At 46.6% G+C, this 25,177-nt stretch overlaps 10 protein-coding genes across 10 annotated transcripts; 2 read left to right on the top strand and 8 right to left on the bottom strand.

Moving 5' to 3' along the window:
- Positions 1-558: 558 nt before the first annotated feature.
- N7487_002883 (uncharacterized protein) lies at positions 559-3,373 on the bottom strand (the record flags this gene model as incomplete). The annotated part of the gene is made up of 3 exons (XM_056870630.1): positions 559-1,201; positions 1,271-1,384; positions 1,449-3,373. 3 exons carry the CDS (start codon positions 3,371-3,373, stop codon positions 559-561), a joined length of 2,682 nt encoding a protein of 893 aa, XP_056735414.1.
- Positions 3,374-4,117: 744 nt separating this feature from the next.
- On the bottom strand, positions 4,118-6,340 carry N7487_002882 (fungal specific transcription factor domain-containing protein; the record flags this gene model as incomplete). The annotated part of the gene is made up of 4 exons (XM_056870629.1): positions 4,118-4,825; positions 4,881-5,387; positions 5,437-6,109; positions 6,180-6,340. 4 exons carry the CDS (start codon positions 6,338-6,340, stop codon positions 4,118-4,120), a joined length of 2,049 nt encoding a protein of 682 aa, XP_056735413.1.
- A 693-nt stretch (positions 6,341-7,033) lies between these two features.
- N7487_002881 (TauD/TfdA dioxygenase family protein) lies at positions 7,034-8,338 on the bottom strand (the record flags this gene model as incomplete). Its single annotated transcript, XM_056870628.1, has 7 exons — positions 7,034-7,154; positions 7,201-7,256; positions 7,308-7,530; positions 7,582-7,745; positions 7,798-7,876; positions 7,933-8,105; positions 8,153-8,338. The coding sequence occupies 7 exons, from the start codon at positions 8,336-8,338 to the stop codon at positions 7,034-7,036; spliced, it is 1,002 nt and encodes a 333-aa protein (XP_056735412.1).
- A 208-nt stretch (positions 8,339-8,546) lies between these two features.
- N7487_002880 (uncharacterized protein) lies at positions 8,547-8,969 on the top strand (the record flags this gene model as incomplete). The annotated part of the gene is made up of 1 exon (XM_056870627.1): positions 8,547-8,969. One exon carries the CDS (start codon positions 8,547-8,549, stop codon positions 8,967-8,969), a length of 423 nt encoding a protein of 140 aa, XP_056735411.1.
- A 102-nt stretch (positions 8,970-9,071) lies between these two features.
- On the bottom strand, positions 9,072-10,701 carry N7487_002879 (fungal specific transcription factor domain-containing protein; the record flags this gene model as incomplete). The annotated part of the gene is made up of 4 exons (XM_056870626.1): positions 9,072-9,439; positions 9,615-9,770; positions 9,899-9,945; positions 10,064-10,701. The coding sequence occupies 4 exons, from the start codon at positions 10,699-10,701 to the stop codon at positions 9,072-9,074; spliced, it is 1,209 nt and encodes a 402-aa protein (XP_056735410.1).
- Positions 10,702-12,238: 1,537 nt separating this feature from the next.
- N7487_002878 (uncharacterized protein) lies at positions 12,239-14,499 on the bottom strand (the record flags this gene model as incomplete). The annotated part of the gene is made up of 12 exons (XM_056870625.1): positions 12,239-12,438; positions 12,505-12,571; positions 12,637-12,696; positions 12,754-13,057; positions 13,109-13,203; positions 13,255-13,350; positions 13,398-13,516; positions 13,572-13,692; positions 13,751-14,118; positions 14,167-14,231; positions 14,287-14,382; positions 14,438-14,499. 12 exons carry the CDS (start codon positions 14,497-14,499, stop codon positions 12,239-12,241), a joined length of 1,653 nt encoding a protein of 550 aa, XP_056735409.1.
- A 460-nt stretch (positions 14,500-14,959) lies between these two features.
- Positions 14,960-17,646, bottom strand: N7487_002877 (uncharacterized protein; the record flags this gene model as incomplete). Its single annotated transcript, XM_056870624.1, has 20 exons — positions 14,960-15,004; positions 15,058-15,215; positions 15,269-15,322; positions 15,380-15,526; positions 15,584-15,839; positions 15,895-15,978; positions 16,028-16,050; positions 16,113-16,167; positions 16,221-16,291; positions 16,345-16,380; positions 16,436-16,562; positions 16,615-16,680; positions 16,741-16,874; positions 16,928-16,935; positions 16,989-17,104; positions 17,161-17,265; positions 17,320-17,347; positions 17,407-17,417; positions 17,478-17,576; positions 17,635-17,646. The coding sequence occupies 20 exons, from the start codon at positions 17,644-17,646 to the stop codon at positions 14,960-14,962; spliced, it is 1,635 nt and encodes a 544-aa protein (XP_056735408.1).
- A 341-nt stretch (positions 17,647-17,987) lies between these two features.
- On the top strand, positions 17,988-19,376 carry N7487_002876 (dihydrodipicolinate synthase family protein; the record flags this gene model as incomplete). Its single annotated transcript, XM_056870623.1, has 8 exons — positions 17,988-18,096; positions 18,161-18,181; positions 18,240-18,244; positions 18,333-18,481; positions 18,534-18,636; positions 18,688-18,800; positions 18,860-19,173; positions 19,225-19,376. The coding sequence occupies 8 exons, from the start codon at positions 17,988-17,990 to the stop codon at positions 19,374-19,376; spliced, it is 966 nt and encodes a 321-aa protein (XP_056735407.1).
- Positions 19,377-19,617: 241 nt separating this feature from the next.
- Positions 19,618-20,933, bottom strand: N7487_002875 (uncharacterized protein; the record flags this gene model as incomplete). Its single annotated transcript, XM_056870622.1, has 4 exons — positions 19,618-19,896; positions 19,950-20,144; positions 20,204-20,636; positions 20,698-20,933. The coding sequence occupies 4 exons, from the start codon at positions 20,931-20,933 to the stop codon at positions 19,618-19,620; spliced, it is 1,143 nt and encodes a 380-aa protein (XP_056735406.1).
- A 1,013-nt stretch (positions 20,934-21,946) lies between these two features.
- On the bottom strand, positions 21,947-25,022 carry N7487_002874 (uncharacterized protein; the record flags this gene model as incomplete). The annotated part of the gene is made up of 3 exons (XM_056870621.1): positions 21,947-23,983; positions 24,034-24,780; positions 24,858-25,022. 3 exons carry the CDS (start codon positions 25,020-25,022, stop codon positions 21,947-21,949), a joined length of 2,949 nt encoding a protein of 982 aa, XP_056735405.1.
- Between the last annotated feature and the right edge of the window lie 155 nt (positions 25,023-25,177).

Raw genomic sequence — 25,177 nt, 5'->3', positions numbered from 1 at the left:
TCTTGTTTTCCCCTTGTCCAAGCACAATGGCATAGTCGCTATATCCAAGAATGTATTACGGTTACCCCAAATGCCTCTCTAGCCTATCCGGAGCCTATCTTTCCTTGCAGTTCCATGCATGCCCTCAGTGACGATATCCTCAGCTGCAGCATCCACTTCTAGGCGAGCAATTTGGGATGGTGTGTCACGGAGATTCGATTCGGTGGTTAAGGAGTGGTCAACTAAATGTAATTTTTTATTGTTGAAGGGGGGCATGGGCCATTAGTTTGGGAGCCGGACGCTTCCAACAACTGGGATGTAGGTGAGACCAAGTATGTGAATATGCAAGAAATTATGCACCCCCCAATTAGTAAAAGTCTGCATTAGCCCCATTTTTGAGATGTAGGGTGAAGGTGTAGTCATCGCAATTGATCAAGTGATCCTGCACGAACCCTGCAGCTGAGTAGTTGATTTGTCCGTACGGAGTATTGTAATTCCCTATTTCACATGGATACATGGATACATCGTATGGGAAAGAGTGAACGATCCAATAGCATCTGCATCTGTGTTCACCGTAAATCACGATTTAGAAACAACAACACTCGCTTCCCCGGAGACGAATTTGACATTCCAGCCGCCTCTCGTGCGTTGCAATTGATTCCCGGCCACAGCATAATTATCTTCTGTACCTGGAGTTTCAACCCAAACAATAACAGAAGAAACATCGGACGAGCCAGGAACAATAAGTAGTTGAAGAGACGTCGGTAAGGAAATGTCAAACGAAACCTCTTTTATCAACCCAGCGCTGATCGTAATGTATACTCCCATCTGTGCAACATAGACCCGACGCCGCACAGCATCTCGTGGTTCCACGGTGACTATGTTTCCATTGGTAGCGACATTCCCACCATATGCGGTAAGCCCGACATCGGGATCGTCGACAATGTAGACAGCGGATCCAAGCATCATACCTAGAAAGTTTGGACCGTAATCACCTGAATAATCGTCGCCTTGTAAGGTATCAGGGAAGGAGTGGAAAGCATTATACATCGACCCATCTTGTCGGATGTTGGATAGCGGTCCTGTTAATCCGCCATAGCCAACTCGGAGGAGATGGATGTCCGTTGGATTCTGGCGGAAATGGGATAACAGGGGTAGTGAATTGAGGCTTGATCCATAGTGATGGATCATGCGCTCGATGCGTTGTAGCTTGCCGCCATAGCTGAAGGGGATATTAGTAATGACAGCAAGTCAATAAATCTCGACTGTAAAAGATTGGGCTGGATCCTACATAAAGTCCCAATATCGCCGGGCATTCCCATTCCATCCCCAATGTGGAACTGTGGGCATGTACCCCAGAATGCTGTTGATTGTCTTCGTTGCTGTGTTGGTCAAATTGAAATAGCTAAATAGAATGTTAACAAATCAAGTATCACTGGTAGAAAGGTCCCCCAAGAGCAAAAACCCACTTGCTCCAGTAATAGACTCCCTCTTGGCCAGTTGAGTCCCAAGCCATCTCACTGCCAAAGGGAACATCCTGTGTATCCCATGCCTCGGCGCGAAGCTTCATAGCAGCTTCCACAGAGTCGGCCTCGGGAGTCCAATGTTCACGCCTCAGATCCGATAGAAGTTCGCCAATGACAGTCTCGCCCATGAGTCCGAGACGCGAGTACCCCACAATCCCATCCCCACTCGAGTCCGTGGCGAAACAGGTCACTGTGGTATTATATGCTTGTCTAAGATACCACTGCCAAGTGTGTGTTTTCAGAAGTGATCCGTTATCTCGACCTGCGCGATACAACGCCCAGTATGCCCCGATCACATGGATATAGTCATATGCACGGTCTGTAGCATAGGAATCATCCTTATTCCACGACCACCAGTTGCCCCAGTCGAGAGACTGATCGTATGTGTATTCGGGAACTTGAGCAGGCTCGTAGAAAAATATACTCTTACGGACGGTGAAGTCTGTATTTTGGATGGTCTTAGACAGAACCTCGGAAGCAAATTGCTCGAGTTTTGATACTTCAGTCGCATGGGCCTGACCAGATTGCTTCATTGTGCTGGCCAAGTAGCTCACGCCGCCTTCATCGCTTAGCCCGGACATCCAGACTCGGGGTGCTTGGAGGACCTGTGCTTGGATTGAGTGGTCCCATGTCATGACTGATGGAGCTCGGTGGAACGGATCGGTTGTGTCATTAAACCACATCGACGTGGTAGTGAACTCGCCCAATTTGCTGATTGTTGCTGGTGCCGAGTCCGTAATGAAGTAGTGTATTGTTTGAACTTTCCCATCTTCATATGTGATGGTTACCCTGGTTCGACCCCAAACCTCGCCAGTTGGGGTGAGTGATAGAGTGCCATTTGCACCTTGGGTTATTTGAAAGGAGTTGTCGTCGGACACGACCTCGGAGATTCGAGAGTGAGATATGTAAAGCCGAGCTGTGAGATCGATTGGTACCACGTATCCCGGAATGCCCAGCGTGGAAGGCGTGTTGGTGGCTTTGACTGCATCTTGTATACCACGTACACCGTTCTTTACGACCGTAAAGCGCAATCCGTAGGTCACTGACTCACCTGGGCTCACGAGTCGAGAGCTAGGCTTGTTCCATGGGGTGACACCAGACCACTCATTCTCAGCATAGGCTTTAGTGTGAGTCTGCCATTCATAGAATCCCTCAAATGTTTGACTGCCGTAATAGAGAGGTTCGGTGCTAGGCTCATCTAGGTTTCGCCATGCTTCTAGTGGAGTGCTCGTGTTGAGTAACGGGGTAACGATCAGCGATGCCCCAGTCCCAGACGTGGGATTCACCTGAAGGTACCCAGCATCCATCCCAATATATGGATCTGTGAGCGAGCACTTGGCCACCATATCATCCGCTGTACGGCTGGAAAAGATACTGTTAAATTCGGTCGGGAAGCCCAGGCTGCCAATTTCCAGTGTCTGATTTCCCTTATTGGTCAGAGTATAAGTCAACCCGAGATCACCGTCAATATCAATCCATTTCCGAAGAATATTGATAGGAGAGGTCGGTAGGGTTTGTGTCATATCAGCGGCGGCAAGCGCATCGGACTTGAAACTTTTCAAAGATTTCCTTGCTTTTGATGAGTCGCCTGCAATCCACCGTGTTGAACCCGACAGTCGATATCGATATGAAATGTCACCGTTATGATACTGGCCATTTGCCGCTCTGTATACAATATCATCGAAAGGCAAGAAGTCGAAAGACTCGCCTGCTGGTTTGAGGGAGGCGAGGACCTGGGAATCCTTGACTAACTTGATGTCGAAGTTGGCCGTGGATAAAAACGCATAGCCATTACTTAAACCAAGTGCATCATCGTATGCTTGCACGGCCACAGAAAATAACATGAATAATCCCGTGTTAAATTTCATTATGGAAAACTATAGCCGAGGCAGGCTTTTCACCACGACCCTTAGCTTGACAGAGTGTAATAAAAAACCACGGAATATAAGCAAGATACCACAGCTGATACCACGGTTAAATATCGAGTCTCTGAAGAGGAGACGACGTGAGACATTAGAGCTATTAACCGGCTATCACCCCACACCTTTACTCCGCAGCGTTGCATCCTGAATTCAATCTAGGAATATATATTTTACGCCAATGAAGGGTTGTTTATTTCACTGACAATGTTGGTGGCCATGTATTCTCACCCTCCCACAATACGTATAACGACCATAGACTTTATCTGCTGTTTCACATAAAAAGACATTATGATCGCGATATACAAGAAACCATAACCAACCCACTCCGTTTAGTCTATGGCCGAGCTCCGATCCTCCGACAGAAGATGGTTCGTCCCCATTCGTGACGAAAGCCCTGACAAGCGTGGACCATCATGGGGGAGTGGTGTGGCGACACAAATGAAAACTTTGTGATCAGGGATGGTAATGCGGTCTACCCACTCGGCGTCCGTAAAGGCGGATTCAACCTCGTAGGTTGATGCGAAGGAGCTAGGTGAGGCTTTCAATGCTTCCGATCAGTGAGTTTCTATAACCAAGTTGAAAATGGCCGACATCGCTTACCTGCGGTGTGGTCCACTTTTGAACGACCAAATCTAAGGCAGCCGGATGATGAATCGGAACCTTATGCACCTCTGATTATTAACCCAGGCATCAATTGGTAGGCATTGAAAAAGCTAAATCGAAATCATTGAACATCTCCACTGGGTCAAGTAGTCCAAAATCCACATGAGACTGGGTCAAGAAATCTAGCATGGTTGGTTGATGTAGAGCCATTTCCGTGGTGAGATATGGGACATTCGATTCAAAGAGTGGTCGACCCAAATCTTCCAGCGGCCCGGTGGAGGATTGGAGATTGCTTGAACTTCGGCGTGGTTGTAATGATCCGGAATCCGATTCTCCAGCCATCGGCAACATACTGGCAACATTTTCCACGACACCGTGGGAAAATGCCGATGAAGAATACAGCGGGCTATCGTGGAGACACTGGCGCACGCGCTGCATGCGTTCGTATAGGTCCCTCGATGTGAGATTATCAGATAAGCTGAGATTCCTGAGTATTTCTGTTGCGGTTTCGGCCGATGTCAAATCACTTGGATCTCCGAGCGGCAGAAGACTTGAAACCACCAGAACCAATGCAGCAGAGAAGAGGTAGGCAGGGAAGGCGTAGCCAAATATTGCCAGGGATCCGCCGGTCCATTCATTTACACATAATGCTAGCGAGTGTCTTGCTGCGTGTATACATGCCTCGCTTAAAGTGACCAGGATGGGTGAAATGGAATCCATAGACTGATTGGTTTGGTGTTTCATTTGGAAGGCGAGGACATGGAGAAGGACTGGTCGAATTGCCAGGATGACACACTAAAATAGTCAGTATCTGATGTTGGAAGGGATCCAGAGAGTGTGATGCTCTTACATAATTGAACTGTAGATGCATCTGAACCGTATGTTTTGAGTTTGAACTTTCTGTACTGAGTCTCAGATGCTCAGGAAGAGACCGAACCCACTGTCTCAATTGAGTCAAGAGGCTCTGTTCACGATGCAAAAAGGTCTCGGCCGAAATCTTCCGACAGTATATCTCCCCTGTTGTGTCACCGATAATTTTGGCAAGTTCTATGGACGCCACCTGGTAAGCGCCATCTGAAAATTGGTCATGGTATGTTTCAGATGCCGAGATGGACGGTAGATCGACATGGATATCCTCGTCGTGAATTTGTATAGGGAATCCCGACTTTGAGCCCCAGAACCGGTCAAGCACATAAATAGTCCACCATATTCGAATGCGGTGTTCTCGTGCTACTGGGTGTAGATTTTGGGTTTGCGGAATGTTATAGTTTAGGCCCATGCTGAGGCCGAGTCGTAATGCATTTCCGACCAGAAGGTAGGCAGAGTGAAAGCGGTTCAAAAATTGGCAGAAGAAGGCCTACAGAGAGTAAGCAAGAGCCGAGGTGACTGCCGACAAGGGGGCTAACAATCAAGAGGAGACTTTCTATATGAATCATGCTTGGTCGTTCGGGGACGATCTGCACCAGGCTCCACGCTTTGGCAAAATAGGCCAAGCCAGGTACACTCGACGTGTCGGAAAGATCATGAGGAGTTGAAAAAACTTGGGCGATGGCAAAAATAGCAAAGTATTTGCACTTTATACTGGGATTATCGAAGTCACCCCTCTGGTAGACACCATGGAGCATGTCCAATGTGTCTTTCTTCAATACCAAATGGAAGCTTGGGGTGATGTGGCCAAGTGCGGTCTTGGCCAACAGCTGGGCACTTACAAGGCCGGGCCATTGTACATCTGTATAAAGTAAAGATGATATTGTGGTCTCGTCAGTATAACGGGATCTTGGAAGATGAGGTGTTGACGTGCTGGTCCCTTTTAATGATTGGCACAGACGAGTGGCAAAGGCAGCGCAAGTTGCCTCGCTGATATAAAGAGGAACCACTGACGCATCGTTGGACTGGAACCACGGCTTCTCACCAAGGAGATTACTCTGTACCAGGGGCTCGGTGTTTTCAATGGCAGTATCCCCATATATTTGTTGGGGACTAGAGCTTTGCTCTTGTCTGTTTGAGCGGTCTTCCTGTTTCAAACGATGCCGTCGATCATGTAGCTCTTGGCTATCTTTTAGGAGTTGCTCCAAATAGCTATCAGTTATTCAAGTCAGTGACACATTTTGAAACTAGCGATCAAAGAAGATGGACACCTCTCATCCACCCGTATTTTGCGATCTCGGGTCGCATATCTGCATTGCGCTTCGTAGCCTGCAACTCGGCATTTGGAGCAAGGCTTTTCTCCGGAGCATTTGATCTTTTGCGCATGACACCGATGGCAGCTGTGAAAGTGGTGAGCGGAAGTTTGATGCCGCTTTTGGACATACTCACGCCACGGGTCTCTTCTTGGGTCTTGTGGTGCGAAGGGTGGGCTGTTGGCTAGACCGACTGGGTATACCCTGGAATTCAGTGGACATCTCGATCCATAAGCTGATTTCAAAATGCAAACAGATTGCTTTTCCTAGAGAAAACCATGAGGCGAGTTGGGAGAGGTCACTGAGGTGTTCGGCAAATCTTCAGTCCGCCGGTCTGCCCAATCATGAACGGAAATACCATCAACGGAGTTTTGAAAGATTTCAATTTTATGAAGAATTGAATCAACCTTGGAAAGTGCATCGAGTTGCTATTCGATGCAAATCTCCATTCAGTTCGAAATATAGAGCTGATTTTCCCCCAACTACTTCGGTATCTAGCTATACACCTTAGTGCCGCTTTTATGAAAATACTCAGAATTACCTAATCTAGGTATATTTCAGTCCGGGCCAGGCGATGGATCATGTGATATTCCAAATTAGGAGGGGGCCGGGAGCCCTTGTTCCCCGATTAGGTAATATGTGTACATGCTAGTGGACCAGGTAACGGCAAGTTGGAGGTTAAGGAAAGGGCGACTGATTCTAGTATATAGTACATCTAAACGACAAACCGCTACTCACTGTTTCTATTTAACCACATTATGCTAGTTTACAGCATATGTTGATGCGATGCCGTGGATGCTATGGCCTTGTATCGGCGGGGTCGTTATTCTAGTTCTGCTGGCGAGACGCCCAATGCCCAAGGTCCATCATCAAGGATCGTGGAACGGCGGACATCCCTCGCAGTCATCGTCGCGGTATAGGGATTGGCACGATGCATCGATTGGCTATAATTATTAGTAATGCAATAAGGCAAGACTCTTTGAGACTTACCGATTATCCCACCAGACCATATCCCCGCCAGACAGCCACTCCATGCTGAAGACATACTGCCCAAGTTAGCCTCGGAGGTTGGTAGATAATGGCTGACTTAGACTCACTTTTGACTGTGTACAATGTTCGATCAACTCCCAAATGAGCTGTTGGCTCTCCTCGATACCTTTGCCGACGATCCGTTTGGCATGCGCCGCCAGGTACAATGTCTTTCGCCCGTCTGGTGCTGTTTGAACGAGACGGTGGTAGGCCGGTGGCTTGGCTGCCAGTTCATGAGGAAGAGGATTTCCAAATACAGCCGGTGAGGCGAGTTTTCGGGAATGCCAGAGACTGGATAAAATTAGCTTTAGAGACAGGGACATCTCGAAGTAGATGGCTTACTCGTGTTCAACAACGAGGTTTTCAATCTCGTCTTTTCTCGCTTGAGATAGGTCACTGTAGGCACGACGTGTGTCTGCAAAATGGGTCCACGATCCGCCTTCGACCGGATTCCCATGAGAAAGCAGTATGGAATACTTGGATCGTTGTTGGTGATATGAGGAGTCCTAGATTGGTCAGTACCCATGGGTGTTGCTCGCTGGGGATGATAATGCTTACGGTGTGCCATAACGCATTCCCCAAACTGTGATGATACCTGCGACTGTTCATCTTCACCAGAGAACCATCCAACTCGATGCTACTCTCATTAGAACGTGACATACCTTCGATATTGCATTTTCGTGGAACACTTACTTGGCTACGTCGAATAGTAACGGTTCGCCCAATCTGTCATTTTCTCGTCCGTAAAAGAACGGATTGACTTCTAACCTGTCACCTAGTTGCTGCGAGAATGCAATGTGCCGACTATTGTCTAGCCCTGTTTTGCGGAATATTAATACTCCATACTTGTCTTGCAAAGCGATCAACTAGCAACTTGTCAGTGGTTTCTTGTAACCTCCGTAATATAACTCACTTGCGCGACAACATGACCTGGGATAGGCTTGCTCCAATCAACACCGTATACTTCTGCGCCAAAAGATGAGTCTTCCGAGTGGAGTATTGGGTGGATGGACAGTGAGCCCTCTTGGATCGTTTGTTGAGCACCTGCCCGAGAAGGACAGGTGTTATCGTACACCAAAATATCCATATGATCAGACATTGAATTGTGAAGTGAGTTGTATAATCTCCAACTTCGCGAGGCAATCGTCGCTTTTGATATGACTCCTGATCAACCCGCGCGCGGCTTGAAGCCCGCGCGGCCCGACCCCGAAAATGCCGATGCGTGAGATACGGTTACTCAAATAGTTCAACATTTTCTTCCTCTCAAACAAAAGGTTAATAATTTAATTTCCTCTCATATCGCCAAAATGACTTCCATCCTAATAACAGCCGGTCCATACCAATTCCGCGCGAGATTCGAATCCTCAGCTCCCAAAACAGTGGCCCTTTTCCGCACCCTCCTCCCATACCGCCAAAAGCTCATTCATGTTCGTTGGAGCGGGGAGGGTATGTGGATCCCGTTAGGAGAGACCGATTTCGGACTACCATTTGAGAACCATACGGCTCACCCTGCTGCGGGTCAGATTCTGCTATATCCTGGTGGCATCTCCGAAACAGAGATTCTGTTCTGCTATGGAGGTGTTGCGTTTGCAAGTAAAATGGGGCCGCTGGCGGCCAATCATTTCTTGACTATTGTTGAAGGAACTGAGAACTTAAAGGCACTGGGTGAGCTGGTGCTTTGGGAGGGAGCCCAAGATGTTTTGTTTGAGTTGGATGTTGCAGAGAGGTAAGTTTATTCTCACCAGTGTATAGGCTACAGCTTTCTTTGAATACTAATTATAGATCGAAATTTTGATATAGGCATGGCTCTTCAAAGCTATAATATGCAACTATCAATTATCAAGCATTCCATCCATGTTCAACTCCGGGAAATCAAGCGACTCTCCGAAAAGATTCCCTGCCCAGTCAACACCCGAATCATTCATCAAATCTAACAGAGACTGGAATGCCATATCATCGATCTCCTTTTCCTCAATATGCTGCTTGTCCTTTTCAGAGACTAGTACCAAAGCAACTGCATAGTGAACAATGGCTTGGAAGTCGTGGGCAAAATGGAATGTCGTGGCCGGAGAAACACTGTCAAAGATTTCTATCGCAAGACGAAGGAGTCGAGCGAGAACTGAACAAGAAGAGGAGGGAAGGCGTGTCAAGATTTTCCCTTCCTCCTGACTAGACCCTTGGCTACAAATTTGTAGGCTTTCTGTTTTCCATGTTGTCAGTAATTGAGAAGCTTAGATTATCACTTCAAAGCATCTATATGAGTATCTTACCATCGATGATGCCCCGAATGTAGCAAATACATAAGAATATGACTGCGAATGTGTGTGAAATCCAGGTTGAGTCCACCGTGTAATATAATCGACTCACGGACGAACGGTCCACATTGTATGACTCGTCAGGAAAGCTAGAGAGTTCCTGCGAATCTAGTGAGAAGACAGTATCTGCCTTGAAGGTGGATTGTGCTAATATGATTTGTGCTGCTGCGGTCAAGCTAACTGAAAGTGCCTGTCGGAAACGTGATTCACTTGAATCTGTTGATCGTCGATATACCCGTGGGGAAGAAAGTAGTGGTGCGAATGATGCACAATTGAGGGAGAGTCGGTACCACTACATCTCCGGTTAGATTATCCCAGAAACGTGTAGATAGGTAATTGCATACCCGGGCCGAAGTGAATGGCAAATGGTTGTAATGGGATTCGGTTTCCTCTGGTGATTGTTAATAGCTGTGAGTATAAGATGTCTCATGAACGCACGTAAACGAGAAAACCAAGATCTGCGAGCTGTCAGTAAGTCAAAAATGGAACCCCCAGGAATATTAGTTTACCTCTCCCAATCATCTAAATCACTGTTCAGCCGTTCCAAGCAACTCGGCTGCAATTGGCGGCCAGATTTATCCCCAGAACTAGACATAGCAAGGTGGACTATCCCGACAAGTTCCACAAGTCCCCTTACTCGAAGATCCGCAGGGGACTGCATCAACTCATGAGAGACAAACCTCCACGCTACCTGAACTGATGGACTAGGATCAATTGATGTAGGCAGACCAGATGTTAGCATAAGGTTGAAGTTGCATGTGAGCAGGTTGTACCACACTCGTAGCCTCTTCACATCCTCTATGGATGGTACCTTGTTGGGGGTTTTAAAAAGTGATGTGGCTGATTGTTCGAGGCCCAGCAGGACAGAGTATCGTTCTGCTAGGCCTAAGACAACCCAAGCACTGATCTCGTTGTATCGACTTTTAGCCTTAGGTTCGTGATAGGTACTTTGGCACTCAACATTCTCATCTTCATCATCTTCTTTGCTGCACGGCATCCATTGGGCATAGAGTAGAAGCACACAGATAGAGTCTAATGTGACATCTGATGGAGTTGGCCGGAGAAGGAGTTTGGAGACCGCTTTGTCGAGTAATTGTGTAAGATCGTGGAATCGGGGATGACCGACAATAGAGCCATCACTGGACATGAGTACGTATTATTAGCCTTGCTTCTGGATTCAGCTATTCGCACTCTCTACCTTTGATCACCCGTATCCCAAAACCGGGTACCAATTGAGCATATGGCCAGTATGAGTGTTGGGCTTGTTTGAAGGTATTCCTGCCATGTATCCCGGATGCCTTCATCTAATACAGGCGCCGAGGCATGGCAATGCTGAAAAAATCTACTGCATATTAGTAGGCAGCATTTCCCCCGAACAGAGTTGTACAATACATTTCAACTGCTCGCTCAACCTCTTCGACTGTAAGAAGTCCCTGATATGTAGGGTCGTATATGCTCTTGTATCTCTGGGCTCTCAAAGTTGATGCATGAACTCTTTCTTCCGCAAGCACTCTTAACGATCGCAGTGTTGCAATAGGAGGGCCCAAATGAATTCCGTCGATACTCGATTCGGGAGAATCATATATATCGCTTTGACTTCTCGAAAGAGCTCCCTGGCACTCAGGCTGGATATCTCTGGGACTTTCCTTTGTATTGACGTTGAATGGACGCTTCTGATTTTCTAGCTCAAATATTCGTGTCTCATGTTGGTTAAGTCTGCTTCAGGTTTTAACATCTGCTCTTGACCGAGTGGAAATTCTAAATCTCACCGATTTTGAAGTTCAATTACCAGCTGTACTAGACCTGATGGACTTTGAGTCAGATCCAATGTTGGAGCTCTATCTGTCTCAAATGAGCAAGTGATGCTTAGTCTTTGACATCGCTTGCATGGTAATTGTAAATTGTATTCTTCGGATGATGGTAAACATCGTTGTTTCCGTGCTCGACACTAAAACGGATGTGTTAAGTATCTATATCGCCTTGTTGAATTTGTAGCACTCACTTGTAGACAAGCTCGGGCAATCCGACGTGTCTTGGCTGGCCGCTCATCGTCTGTACTATGATTATCTGGCCAGTTGGTATTGAAGGACATGTTCACACCTATGTTACTGGGACTAAGACAAGACACAAGACACATCTTAAAGAGTCAAACTAAAGAAAAAGGCCTGGGGATACTCGTTGCTCGTTATCAGTGATAACGTCTCAGACGCTGATTTGCTACCGATATCCGGGTGTTCCTGGAAGGTTCCACCTGGGCAACCTTGGAAGGTTTAGTGGAACTTCCGTTAAAGTCTAATTCCTACAGGATATCAGGATATCGGATACAATTGAAAGTGATAACAAGTGGTAGGCTTTGGAGAAATTACCATATAGAATCTCGGAGTTAGGCTTAAATTGCCTGAAAATCACTTGTGCAAAGTGTGTTTTATATCTCGAGTAGAAATGCTATTTTTGACTTCCTAGCTTGGAGGCGCTACCACTTTTAATCTAGGGCCCACACGCCTAATTTTTGGCTCTAATCTTGTTAGTCCGTCTTGTAAATTAGTCGGAGAAATACAAATGGTGTCGTACATAGCACACCGATAAAATATTGGACGGTCTTTAGATGGAAGGCTTGGAGGGAGTACATTGTATTCCTACTTAAGCCTGCTTTTCGCAGTACCATCTATAGACCCCAGAAAGCTTTATTCATAGAGCCAATCGGCTACAGTGCGAGGATCGCGAGTAGCTCTAGGAGATACCGGCCCCAATTGGCTCGGTCCACGTTTTACATACTCTCCATCTCGTACCTTGCCGGTTATCTTGCCATTTGCCCACATGACCTTACCACGAAGAATTGTATATCGAGGCCAGTTTTCGAACCTCATCCCTTCGTACGGGGTGTCTTTAAAGTTACAATGTCAGCTTTCCGTGCTTGTAAAGTATATCCTTGATCGTGGGTAGCACTTACAGTCGACGTTGTGGTGTAGCATCGAATTAGTGAGATTGAACGGGGAGAACGTCTTCTCTGGGTGCCACTGGAATTACAGCATGTCAATTTCATCATGGAGCAGCGGTTTGTATATCGGAATTTATATCTTACTATCACAAAGTCGGCATCTGATCCGGGCATTAATGCCCCCTTCTTAGGATATAGGCCATACTATCGATAGGTTAGTAATAGTCCAAGGAGTTAGAAAAGGTGTAAGAATCTAATTACCAGTTTGGCCGGGTTTGTCGATGTCAACTCAACGAATCGCTGCGGCGTAATGCGACCACTGGCCAATGCCCCCGTATAGAGTAACGGCAGGCGTGTTTCAACGCCCGGGATCCCATTTGGAATAAAGCGAAATGCGCCTCCTTTCCGCTTCAATAAACCTTGCAGCTCTGATCCGCTGCATGACTTCTCTCCCTCCATACTTGCTTCGTGCTCTAACACACCGGATGGTTTTCCATGAGGGTGGTCGTAGCGGAAAGGGCAATGATCAGATGAGTAAATCGTGAATGTCCCATTTGACAGGCCGCTTTTTAAATGTCAGCTAAAGATACCCTGTATTAAATGCAGCCAGTCTTACACAAAGAGCTCTTCATGATCAGCTGCGGTGGGTGGCGGAGGTGGCGAGCAAATCATCTTGCTGTTTTCGAAACATGTGGGTGAGTGAAACCGTTTCTATAATTTAAATTAGTGATTGTCTATTTGCTTTAGGTTGGGGCAAGTTACCAAATCATCCCAGGTGAGGTGGAAGTATTGAGGACATGTCTCTGCGTAGACTGGCAGTCCCATCGTCTGGGCACGACGCACATTGGCAGCACCAAGCTACCTGATTTAGTATAAGACCCTTTTATTATGAGAAATGGACGTACCACTGAGCCAACATGAACAAACAAAATTGGATTCTGGATGAGCTGTGCTAAGGCAATCGCTCTATTGGTGGCTTCTCCCTCAACAAGCGGAGGACGCGACAAGGCGTGATAATACGGAGCTGGTATAGGTTAGCAAGCAGGAAACAAAATTTCAATAATTGTGTGTGTACTTACCAACCATTCCTTTGCTCTCCAATTTCTCTGTGTCTGAGTCAGTTTTAAACATTCTATATCCCCCAGCAATGAATTTACCTGTCAACCATTCTATCATATCCCCATTCTCGGCATGAATCATCTAATACAATATTAACCGCCATCCACTGTAGATATCACGTTGACAGAGGCTAACTCACTGTGGTGATAGAATTCTTCCTCGCCGCAAACATAACATCCAACATTTGTGAGTCAGTCAAACGCTGCGTCGCATACGTTAAGAATAACTTGCAGCTACTGATCCCCCAGTCTTTGATTAATACCGGTAGCTCGTTCTCAAGAATATCCGCATCATTGCGAACAATAATGATGTGGAATCCGTAGTCCACATAACTGCCCGTCTCCTCAGCACGGGCATTATACCTTTCAGCCACCTTCAAGAGGCTTCGGTCCTCTTCCGCTCTAGTTTGAGTGGCGAAAGTGATGATGGTAGTGGTTCCACCAGCAACAGCACTTCTTGACCCGGTCTCAAAGTTATCGGAGCATTCACCCCCAAGGCCGTGTGGACCTACAAAAATTAGTCTCAATGCTGATTTAAAACAGGTGATTTAGCTACCAGTTTTCAGGTCTTGACATAAGTGGACATGTGCATCGACACCCCCAGGCATTACATATGCACCTCTGTATTCGACATGTTAATTGTGTGTTTGGTTTTTCGGATTCGCAGAGCACGTACTCAGCATCTATGATCTCAGTACCTGCCAACTCATCATCTGTGAATGAATTCGCAAGAGATTGAATTTTTCCATCTTTGACCCCGATACAGCATTTGCTTCATTTCGTTAGCGACCATGTATATGTTTAGGGAATCACCAGAGGCCCGGTACCTGATGTCGCTGGCAGTCACAACTGTCGCATTAATCACCACCAAATCAAAGTTAGGCGCCATGTTCTCGATAGACTTGTCAATATCACAGTATTAAATTGAGAGAGGATGTCGAACTCTAGTAAAATGGAATAAAGCGGGACGCACGGCTCTCAAGCCGACAGCCATCGGCTTGTGCCGCTTATCTGTCCGATGACAGGAACAATGTGTTTTTTGAGATACAGGATTATCTATCGCTATCAAGTTCCAAGGTTGATTATAGGCGATAACGCTTTACTGATTTTCCCTTATCGCCCCACACCAAAGGCACGTTGTAGGTGTATAGCACCCAGGGTTCGAAGCATTTATGCTAAGCCTTATAATTTGCGGAAGAAACCCATGGTCTACTGCAATTAACGACCAGTGAGAGAAATAATAAGTAATTCAAATTGAAACAAGCACTTTGTCTATCGTATACATAGCAGTAAAATAAGGTTATAAATTGTTAATCACGTATGGCTTGTCGGCGCAAGAGAATTGTTACCTAGATCCTATCGGAAATCTTCTGCCACAGATTCTGAGGGCTCGCCTAGACGGTCAACTGTTAATTAGATGAAACGCTTAGGGTAACATGGGACTAACCTTCTCGGTAACCTCATTCGAAGAGCCGGTGACAAAGTCCATATTGGCATAATCGACCATCTTTGACTTGTTCCAGAACTTGTATCCGAAGAAGAGCACGGCAAAGAACGGAATTGGAAAGTATGTCGTAACAAAAGTGGAAGCATCAAAGGTAGGCACTGCGGCGGAGGTTAGTAAAGGGAACGAGGTGCTTCATGTCTTGTGAACTCACTGAAGGAACCAAACCCGCCGAAGATGATGACCATGATGCAAATTGAGATTCCATCTGAAAAATCGTAGAAATTAGTATCTCCCACACAAAACAGAATCTTGTAAAACGAACAGTATGATAGATATGGTTGAAGAGGTGCCATATATGGGAGTGTCTTTCGATCGATGCCCTGCGCCTTGAGGCCTTTGTTCCAACGGATGCTGGTCCACAAGATTCCTGTCCAGGAGATCATACCACACATTGCAGTCATGTTCGAGACTTCATTGGAATTAGTTTCATAATCTAGCACAGAATTTCTTCGAGATATCCACTCACAATAGCCAAACACTTTGCCAGCTTCTCCGTGGGCAGCGGCCATAAATGACAGGAAGGAGAAAGCACCGCAGAACAAAAAGCAAACCCAAGGGAAGCCGTCTTCCCGAGTCTTGAGAAAGATCTTAGGGGCATGTCCACGGGTTGCCAGTCCGTATAAGGTTCTCGACGAGACAAAGAGATCGGCTGTACCGGCAGACCACGCGCTGGTGAGAAGGGCTGCATTGATAATGGAAGGAAGGACCGAGATCCCAGAGTTCTGTTTGTATATGTTAGCTTTTTGACCCTAAGACAATATTTGCGTGGTAAATTACTTGGATGGCGATAACAAAGGGACTCTTGGCCGCAGTAGAAGAAAGGCTGAGAGAGGGATCGGAGGGAGACACGAGGAGTCCGATCTGTGATTGTAAGCAGACTGCTAGTAATTATCAAGGTTTGGACACTTACCAAGAAGGCACTGCAGATATAGACTGTATTGAAGGGAAGGGAAGTTAGTATATCGCCGTCTTAGAAAGAAATAACCTCAACTAACATAGTACAAGCCTAATCCAGACACTCTTGATGGCTTGCGGGACATTCTTTCGTGGCTGTAATAGGTTGTAAGTGAAGTGAATTCGCGATCAGTTCGAAAAACTCTTACGTTTGAAGTCTCGGCAGCTGCAATTGCTGTAATTTCAGATCCAATAAATGCGAACGCAGCATTAATCAAAACTATAAACCAATGAGTTACTCGGTACGAGCTTATAGGTTGAATCTGGTCTTACCGGCGAAGAATCCGAGGAAACGCCCTTTCGAACCGGCTTTATTGAATGTTAGATGCTGGTAAAAATTGTGGTACTGGATTGATCGGCTTACCAATGCCTTCATACTGCATGAATCCACCAGTTTCGTGCCAAAATTTGAATCCGATAGCCTCGTGGTTAGGACCGCCACCGGCACTAATGATAACGCCAGTGATAATAAGGCCAATGATGGTCACAACCTATATCGGTCAGTATCTCCGCAATTTTGAGACTGCACGATCCCAATCTTACTTTAATTGAACAGAACCAGAATTCCATTTCACCAAAGATTCGCGTGCCCGCATAGTTGATAGCAAACTATCATCATCAGTATCATTTGCAATCCAATTATTTGGAAGGGTAAAAAAAAATCCATACCACAGCTATAAGCATCAGTCCAACCCACATGGCATTATTACAGATGCCAGTGGAACATGTGGAATCTGCCTGTCCTGCCGGGGTCCAAAATGTAACCAGAACAGCCGCCGCGGAAATTTCAGCCGGTAAGACAACTATGAAAGTTAGATATTTCCTGATTTCCCGAGATAGGCAAGAATCGCCGCACCAATATAACTGAAGAATTTGTTAGCCCAGGCTCTCATAGATCAGAATACAATCCCACTCACTTGTACCAGAACAGAATACCCATAGCAAATCCAAGCTCAGGTGAGTTAAACCGGCCAGCCAAAGCAAATTGACCGCCTGGAATGGGAAATTGCGATACCATCTCACCGAGAGCAACCTGTAGATAGTCGTTAGCTCTTCTTGAAGATATGAGGAAGTCGGCAGTTGCCTTACCATTACCGAATATAGCAACGAAGCCATAATACAGTATCCAATAAGAAGGCCAGCTGGTCCACCATTCTTAAGATCGCTCGCTGTGCCTAGAAAGAGACCAGTACCCTGAAAATTTATCAGTACGGAAATAAAGTCATGGGGGCAGGATGAATGACTGACGATAACACCTCCGATGGCAATCATTTGTCTAGATCAAATTGTGAGTCCCCTTATGTCCTTGGAAGACCCAAGTGTGCTGCCACTTACAAATGCCTTGGCTATATTTGTTGTCAGTTCACTCCAGTAGTCATCAAAACAAAAAGTGTGGCTTGACATACCCTAAGCTGTCGTTGGAGGCCATGGTTGCTACCTGCGTCTTGGACAGTTCCCATGTCGACAGGAATCTCGCTGGCATCGTAAGCCAACTCTTTGGTTTTCTGAGATGTGGGTTAATATCAAAATATCCATCTTACTGCCCAAGGAAATATATCTTACCTCGTCCTGCATATTGTTTAACGTAGCTGGTCGAGGAATGAATCTTTGCCTTTGTCAAAAGGGAGACCAATCCTCATATATAATTATCAACCCATCCATAAAAACGCCACATGGAGCTTAAACCAACTCATTATCTCTGCGATAAGGCTTCTCTTCCAACCGTGGAACGATTGACTACAATGCGGGTCGAGCGGAGACTTGCCGCACCTATCTTATCAGCGGCTTACCGACCGATGCTCCCGATACTCATGCCCCTCATAGGTACGAAGGGGTTGGACATTAAATATTGAAGAACCTGAAAATCTGGAATTTGACTTAGTGACTACTATTCAACTGCTTGTAGCGATTTCACAATGGCGTACACTACACGACCACTCCGGCCAGGAGTATACGTGCCACTACCAACTTTCTTCGATGACAACCAAGAGATTGATTTTGACAGCTACCGGAGACATCTCCTAGGTGAGACAGGACCTATCTTTGGAAATTTACCAGCCACATGAAACTAATTTGGTATCGGTCACAGCTATGGTCACCCGCGGCATGGGTAAGTTGATTTAACGTATAGTATGAAACCCCACACACTAATGCGACCACTCGTTTAGTACCAGTATGTGCTGGATCGTTAGGGGAAGCTGTTCATCTGGTGAATTCCATTCCTTCTATTATGCATTTTTCATGTTACTAAATATTCTTAGGATTTCGATGAGCGTCTATCTATTATCCGCTTCATCAGGGCAACTTTGGATGGGGAAGGGCTGCACTCTACACCAATAGTCGCTGGTGTGGGAGGGCTCAGTACCCGAGAAACTATTAGCTTATCCAAAGCTGCTGCAGATGCCGGGGCGTAAGTTGGCACTGAACCCCCTGACTGATTGGTTTCCTTCTAACAATAACAGAGATGCTGGAATGGTTATTCTACCAGCCTACTACGCTGCAAGTCTGAACACGGACATGGACCAAGTCATTCAATATTATGTTGATATTTGTGAAGCATCGCCGGTATGAATTGTCCATAACGCACTATATATATCATTGCTCATGAAGTGTCAGATTCCTCTATTGTTATACAACTTCCCTTCCAACGCTGGCGGCCAGGATATGTCTTCAGAAGTTATCAGTGCAGTTATGAAAAGAGCAACTAACTTATGTGGAGTGAAGTTGACGTGAGTTTATTTAACCTTCTCGGCAACTATTACCATTTGGACAGCGCTGATAAGAGCAGATGCGGTGGGAGTATGGGGAAGCTGATCCGTCTTCAGGCCCTGATCTCTGAAGATACCACAATAAATGAGTCACGGAAGTACCCATTTCTCTTGCTAGACGGCCTTATTGCGGATCTAACCCCCTGGATGCAATGTGGTGGTCATGGCACTGTTAGCGGTATTCCTAACTTTGTGCCAGTGGCTTCTATGAGGCTCTGGTCACTACTGAATTTGCCATCAGCAACGGAGGCCGAGCGCAAGGAAGCAAAAAAGATCCAAGGAATTCTTGCTCGAGCTGATGCTTCTGCAGTTCCAGGTGGTATACGGGCCATGAGTTAGTATCTCCCTAGAGGATTTTAATGGATGTTGGGCTAACTATACATAGAGTATGCATTGAACAAGCTGCATGGGTATGGAATTGCTCCACGAAAGCCATTGCTTCCGTTGAGGGAAGCCGAAGGGGAGGAATTCATGAAGGTTTTGGATGAGGCAATGCTACTTGAGCGTGAACTAACAGAGGCAACGTCAATCCCATAGCATAGTAGTCCATTGTCGCAATATCAAAACAAGCTTCCCCTTATACCTTTTACTTTCATCTCAGGAAGGTGCTCATATTTACTGACCAAAAAGCGACAAGAGGTGAATACTAAAACGGAAGGGAGAGAAAATCAAGCAGGTGGTTGAGTCACCAAATATGTAAATCAAGTCAATACGTACATGGAATAATCAGGGTATTATACACAAAAACAAAGGGCAGTAAGTCGTAGAATCAGCATACTTAGTTCAACAGGAACCGCGTAGGTGTCTCTTGAGGTTGGAGTTCCAACGAGACAGAGGTTTTCCGCTTTTTGGGGGTGAAGACGTGATTCTTCAATCCTTTATTGAAATTCATGATACACATCACGGAGTTGATGACTGTGATAACCATCAAAAGTGCTGACACTGCTGCAAATAATGTCAGGGATACCCGAAAAGAGCTAAAATCAGTGCTCTCTGAATTGCTGTGAATTCGAAGGAGAATGAGGACAAGAAATCCAATTATAAGAAGCATAAAGAACTGAATGACTGATTAGTTTGGAGTCGGATATTGTCGCACTCGAGAATGCGCACCATCATAAGTATGAGAGATTTCGTTTTCTCACGCTTGCAAAATTGAGCTGAGAGGACCAAGGTCAGTATCGTGATTGGGATCACAGAGGCATTGATAATAAAATCGAAGTCTTGGGCTTGAAAGACGACAAGGAGGATTTGGAGTTGACTTCCGAATACGAAGAAGAAATCGAATTTCAGGAGAGCGATATACACCTGGAAAGGATTAGGTCAGTCATAGAACAAAGGACATTATCAGCACAGTCGCAACAAACCTGATATACGAAATATCGACGCTTCATCTGCAAGTCCGCACTGATATTCTTGTATATAGACCATGAGAACTCCCCACGCAACTTCCACGTAAAAAAGCTCATGCACAGAGTCCCGACACCTAAAAGTACGGGGACAAGAATGAGTTCAATTTTATACAAGTCCTGCAGACGGTCGCTGAGGTCTTTATTGGCCAAGGTGGCGATAGTATCCTTGATCTCCCGCATCTGCAGGATGCCAAATGCGAACAGGCCCTGGTTACAGATGCAGAGTCCGACCAGCTGGATTGTGTTCCTTCGACGCAGTGCATCATATGACAGAGCCAGTTCGTATAACAGAGCGAAAATGTATAGGCCTAGGAATGACTGAAGGCGCATTTGTCCGTTTGTTTTGCTGTCGTCGTCGAGGTCGTCCCACAAGCTCATCAGTATCCAGCTAATTTTCCCCATAAGCTCCAAGTCCGAGAAGGCACTGGTATTCGAGGTCGGGCCCCTACCTTTCAATTGCCACTGTGAGGATGGTCTCAATGATGACCGTTGTTGCAAATAATCGCGTCCATAATGTATTGGGGACGTATAATAAAGGTCGGCTGTGGTTCGGGGCCTTGTGATGGTTTTGTTCGCTCATGACCGGACTGAGTGGCACAGAATATGTGCAGATCTCTGATTCCTTGGAATTTTTGTAAGCATCGTTGGATTTGTGTTGAAAAGTTTGGAAAGGTTTAGATGTCATATCAAAAAGGCGAATGTGGAGGTGAAGTAAAGCTGACTGTTTAGACTGCCCTTCTCAGGAGTTTTTCGCATATTCAAAACATCCTCACCCGAATACGACTGCCTTCAATGTGGAGCCCACTAGAGCGACCACGTAAGGCCCTTTTAGGTCAAGCCAAGATCGATCTAGTGGCCCTCTAGTTGCAATTGACTTTCATTAAGCCAATAAAACTGACAGGTTAGTGTAAAGTGGACAAGAATAGCCGGTCATATGCGTGGCCTTATTAGTCTTATTAGTATATATTTTTGGTCTCTTGGCGGTCTTAGTCTTCCCCATTGTATCCTTTTGTTAGACATCCCTCCTCTATTGGTACTATAGCTAACATAGCAAGAAGAATGAACCATTAAATATCTAATACACAACATACATGTAGTGATAAAAGTGTAAAAAGTGCAAAAACATTGACCAGGGGAATACGCGTATCGGGAGTGTAGATCCATGTGAATACCCGTTGTACTTCGCGTACTCCGACGGAGTACGAAGTACGAAGTACAGAATTACGGAGTACATTGTGACGTGATTATTCGTACTCCGTACACTCTACCTGAAACACGAATTAGGGGTGTACGATCCTAAGCTAGAACCTTTAGATATGGAGTCCAATTTCCTGGAACTTTATGTTGTGTCTCACTTCAAAGGAAAATCCTCACGTGGCATCTTATGAATGTCAAGCCCAATAAAAAATAGTACGGAAAATTTGACTTTTTTTTCTTTCTCTCGCCTGAGACATGGATAGAATGTATTGTATGTTTATGAGTATGAGAAAGCTAAGATAATGCAGTGATGGGGATATATCCAAAAAGAAGTCAACAATGCACGCTATTGCCAGTGCTTCAGCCGTCTCGAACTCCAGGTGTATTCGAACACCAGTACAAATAAAATAGAAAAATAACACACAGCAGAGCAAAACCAGCACAGAGAACTCCGCATAAATGCATGACACGTGAGGACGATATGCATCGGAAATTAGGATATTAGAACTCCATCTCGTCGTCCCATCCCAACTGCTCATATATCGACTTGGATTGTGATTTATCAGGCGTTACGGGCACAGTTGTGGCGCCTTTGACGGGGGTTCCAATGACCACAGGTGGGGAGTGAGAACGAGGATTATCGGTGACCATAGCATCAAGCGATAGAGAAAATGGCACAGCAGTGGGAGTAGATATACTCTGCGGTGCTTGTTTTCTGGGCGGGGTCTCCATGATTGCTGAGGTGCGAGCCTGATTGAGCGACTGGCTGAATTGTCGAGATGACATTGACAAGTTTTCTGCGAATGCGGAGATATCCCGAGAGCGTGAATGAATAGGGGAGCCAGGGACCATTGGCTGTGTGGATGATCGAGGCGCTGGAAGGTTGGGTACCCTGAACAAGCCTTTGCCAGTGGAGGATGATGGTCGACGGGCAGCTATGGTATCACTCTGGAAAATTTTGGAAGATGGCCTAGTTGGAGTTTCTTGAATAGCCCCATCCGGCTGGGTTGATCGTGGACTTCGTCCATCGTGTGGATTGTCATGAGAATTGAAAGGGTCGGAGTCGGCGCCAGAGAATGAGATCGCCCGTCGACCTGAGGATGGGATCATGGTGGGAGACTCGCCAAAAGGAGAATTTTCCACACCGGCAAATGACCGGGATGGGGCCAGACTACGAGGGAGCGACGGTAGCCCAGCCACCGCGTCCTTCCTTCGATTGCCTCGAGGAGTCGCCATGACTTGCACACCTTCGCCGAACGGATTGCGTACGGGGTTTCTTGACTTTCTTGAACTGCCTCCGCCGCTTATAGCCCGTTTTGATGCATCGTCTGCTAGATCCTTGGAGACAAGCTCTCTGTTCGGCTTCCGGAGGGCGTGAATAGCAGCATCCAGCTCTTTCTTCTGGTTGGCCAGCATTTGAACCTTTCTCAATTTGGCCTCATGCTGTCGTGCTACGGCATTTAGATCAACCTCGCGGTTTTCCGTGCGTTTTGCTTTCTGTATGCCGCCACGGACACTGCCACTGAGAACAGTGGGCAGCAAGGGTTCAATATCGCGTTTCGCATTATGCTGGCTCGGTGCAGTATTAGATCGAGTCAGTCCTGGGTGCCGAGCATGGGACGCTGCCGCTTTATCGTCCGTAAGTACTCGCTGTAAGGTTCGTCGGGGCTTCGGTGCAGGCTGTTGTCGCTTGACTTCCGCCCCAGGCTCCGCGCGGTGTGATTTACTCGAATATTGTGTCTTCTTAGCAGCTGGGGAGATACCGCCAGATACGCCAAATTTGCGGGTGATCAACTTGCATTTGTCCGGGAGACGGGCAGCATAGAATGGAATGATGACTTCCGTGCAGAAGTCACGCACTGCATCGCTCTCAACTTTCTTGCCTGAAAGATGGCTGCTATTGAAAGAAGAAGCTTTTGCCGTATCAGCGGCAGACGTTTCTTCCATTGTCACGGCGTGCCAAATGCACATCCGATCGAGATGGAGCTCAAGCAGCACGTTCAAATCCGTGGGCTTTTTAGGCTTGGCTTTCTTCGATGTATCTTGCTCCCCATTTGTATCTTTCTCCTTGTTAGTGTTGTTTTTCTCTATCGAAGCAATAGTCATTTCCAACACCATGACCTCCAAAATTAGCAGGATCTGCAATTGGGTCTCGCGCAACCGGAGATCTGAAATCTGCTTCTTAGACTCTGCTTCACGCGATGATTCCTGCGCAGGACACTCATTTAAGATTCTATCCTTCCACCACCTCTGGATGAATCCTTCCTCCTCTGGGTAAAGACCGTTCTTGCCCATCTTCTTTTTCTTACTCTTCCGCTTCTTAGATTTTGCGCCATCGTCAGAAAGCGCAAGAACCGCATCGCGAATTGTCGACGGTAATGTTTCTCTGTATTTGAGGTCCATTTTCTTTGTAGCGAGGATAGCTTCACGGTAGGATTCAATGAGCTCTGTCGAACCCTGAGGCTGTTCTGAGTCACGAGCCTGGAAAGCAGTCCGGCAGCGCGTTAACGGGCCCTTCGCAAAGTACGCCACAGAAGTCTAGAAAACGTTAGTAATGCAACGTCCAAATATCGAGCAGAGCATATCACCTTTGACACATAGAGAGCCTGCAGATAGTGATCTCTCATCCCGTCCAGTAACTCTTCTGGCGATTGTTGCACATCCACGACATTGGAATCGACAACATCAACATCCATAGCCGTAGAGACATCTCCCAAGACCTGAGATTCTGGAAGCAAGAAAGAGCCCCCCTCAGCGGTATCGAAACTCCTCGACGGAGCAAGCGAATGACTCCGATGCTCTACAACACCCACAAAGGATGTCTCGGTATTCCCAATGTCCGACTCGGATGGACCAAAGACAACCGCAATATCTAACCCAGCAGGCTCTTCGCCCATCTCAACCTCGGAAAGAGACTCATCGATATGAGCCATTTGCCACCACTCAACCCCATCGGGAACAACACTGGTATCATCGACAGCCACGCCATCCACCCCCGCCGCGTCAGTTCCATGCCACCCCTTGGCCGCAACAACGATATTGCCCTCATGCACCCATCGAGCGAGCTTGGAGAGCGAGTATATGCCTCTCTTCACCCTCTCAATGATGTAGAGTCCATCATTGGGGATTAGGCGCACAGCGAGAACGGTTGGTTCCGTCTTTGCGCATAGGTCAATTTCTAGTGTGGGGATGTCCGCGGTGAAAAGGCCGCCTGGTTGCTCATCGGATCGAGAGGAGGGCGTGTCGTCAAGCCACGATAGGGGCAGCCTTGTGCGGGGGAGGGCGGTAATTGGTTCGAGGATCAAGGGTTCATCAGATAAAGACGCCGAGTGAGCCTATACAAGTTCCGGAGAGTGAGCAACAGCAACCAATGGATTGAGCGTATGCTGGGCCAACTATAGGCGTGACTCACTCTTATCACGATAGAAGAGGTAGAAAGATGCCCAGCAGTACTGTTTAGCTCCTCTTGATCGCCTCTTTTCCGCTTCTTTATGGGTGGAGGGGTCGGTTCGGGGAGTTTGTTCAGCGCAGACGAACTGAGCGGATCCAGGATGTTGGGGACTATACGCGAGGCCATGGTGGCATCTAGGAAATAGTAGGCATCCTGTAATTTGAACGCAAGAGTCAAGTCTTATGCTAAACTAACAAAGCAATTGACGTTGGCTGTGTAGGTGTCGACAGATCGCGCTCAAATTTGGGCGGGTCTGGCGTCACGCGTCGGGACGTGCACTC

Source organism: Penicillium crustosum (genome assembly GCF_028827405.1).
Source record: "Penicillium crustosum strain IBT 35664 chromosome Unknown utg000001l_segment0_segment0, whole genome shotgun sequence".
Classification (NCBI taxonomy): Eukaryota; Fungi; Ascomycota; class Eurotiomycetes; order Eurotiales; family Aspergillaceae; genus Penicillium; species Penicillium crustosum.
The sequence above is the reverse complement of the archived record's forward strand: the minus strand, read 5'-3'. Positions and strand labels throughout refer to the sequence as shown.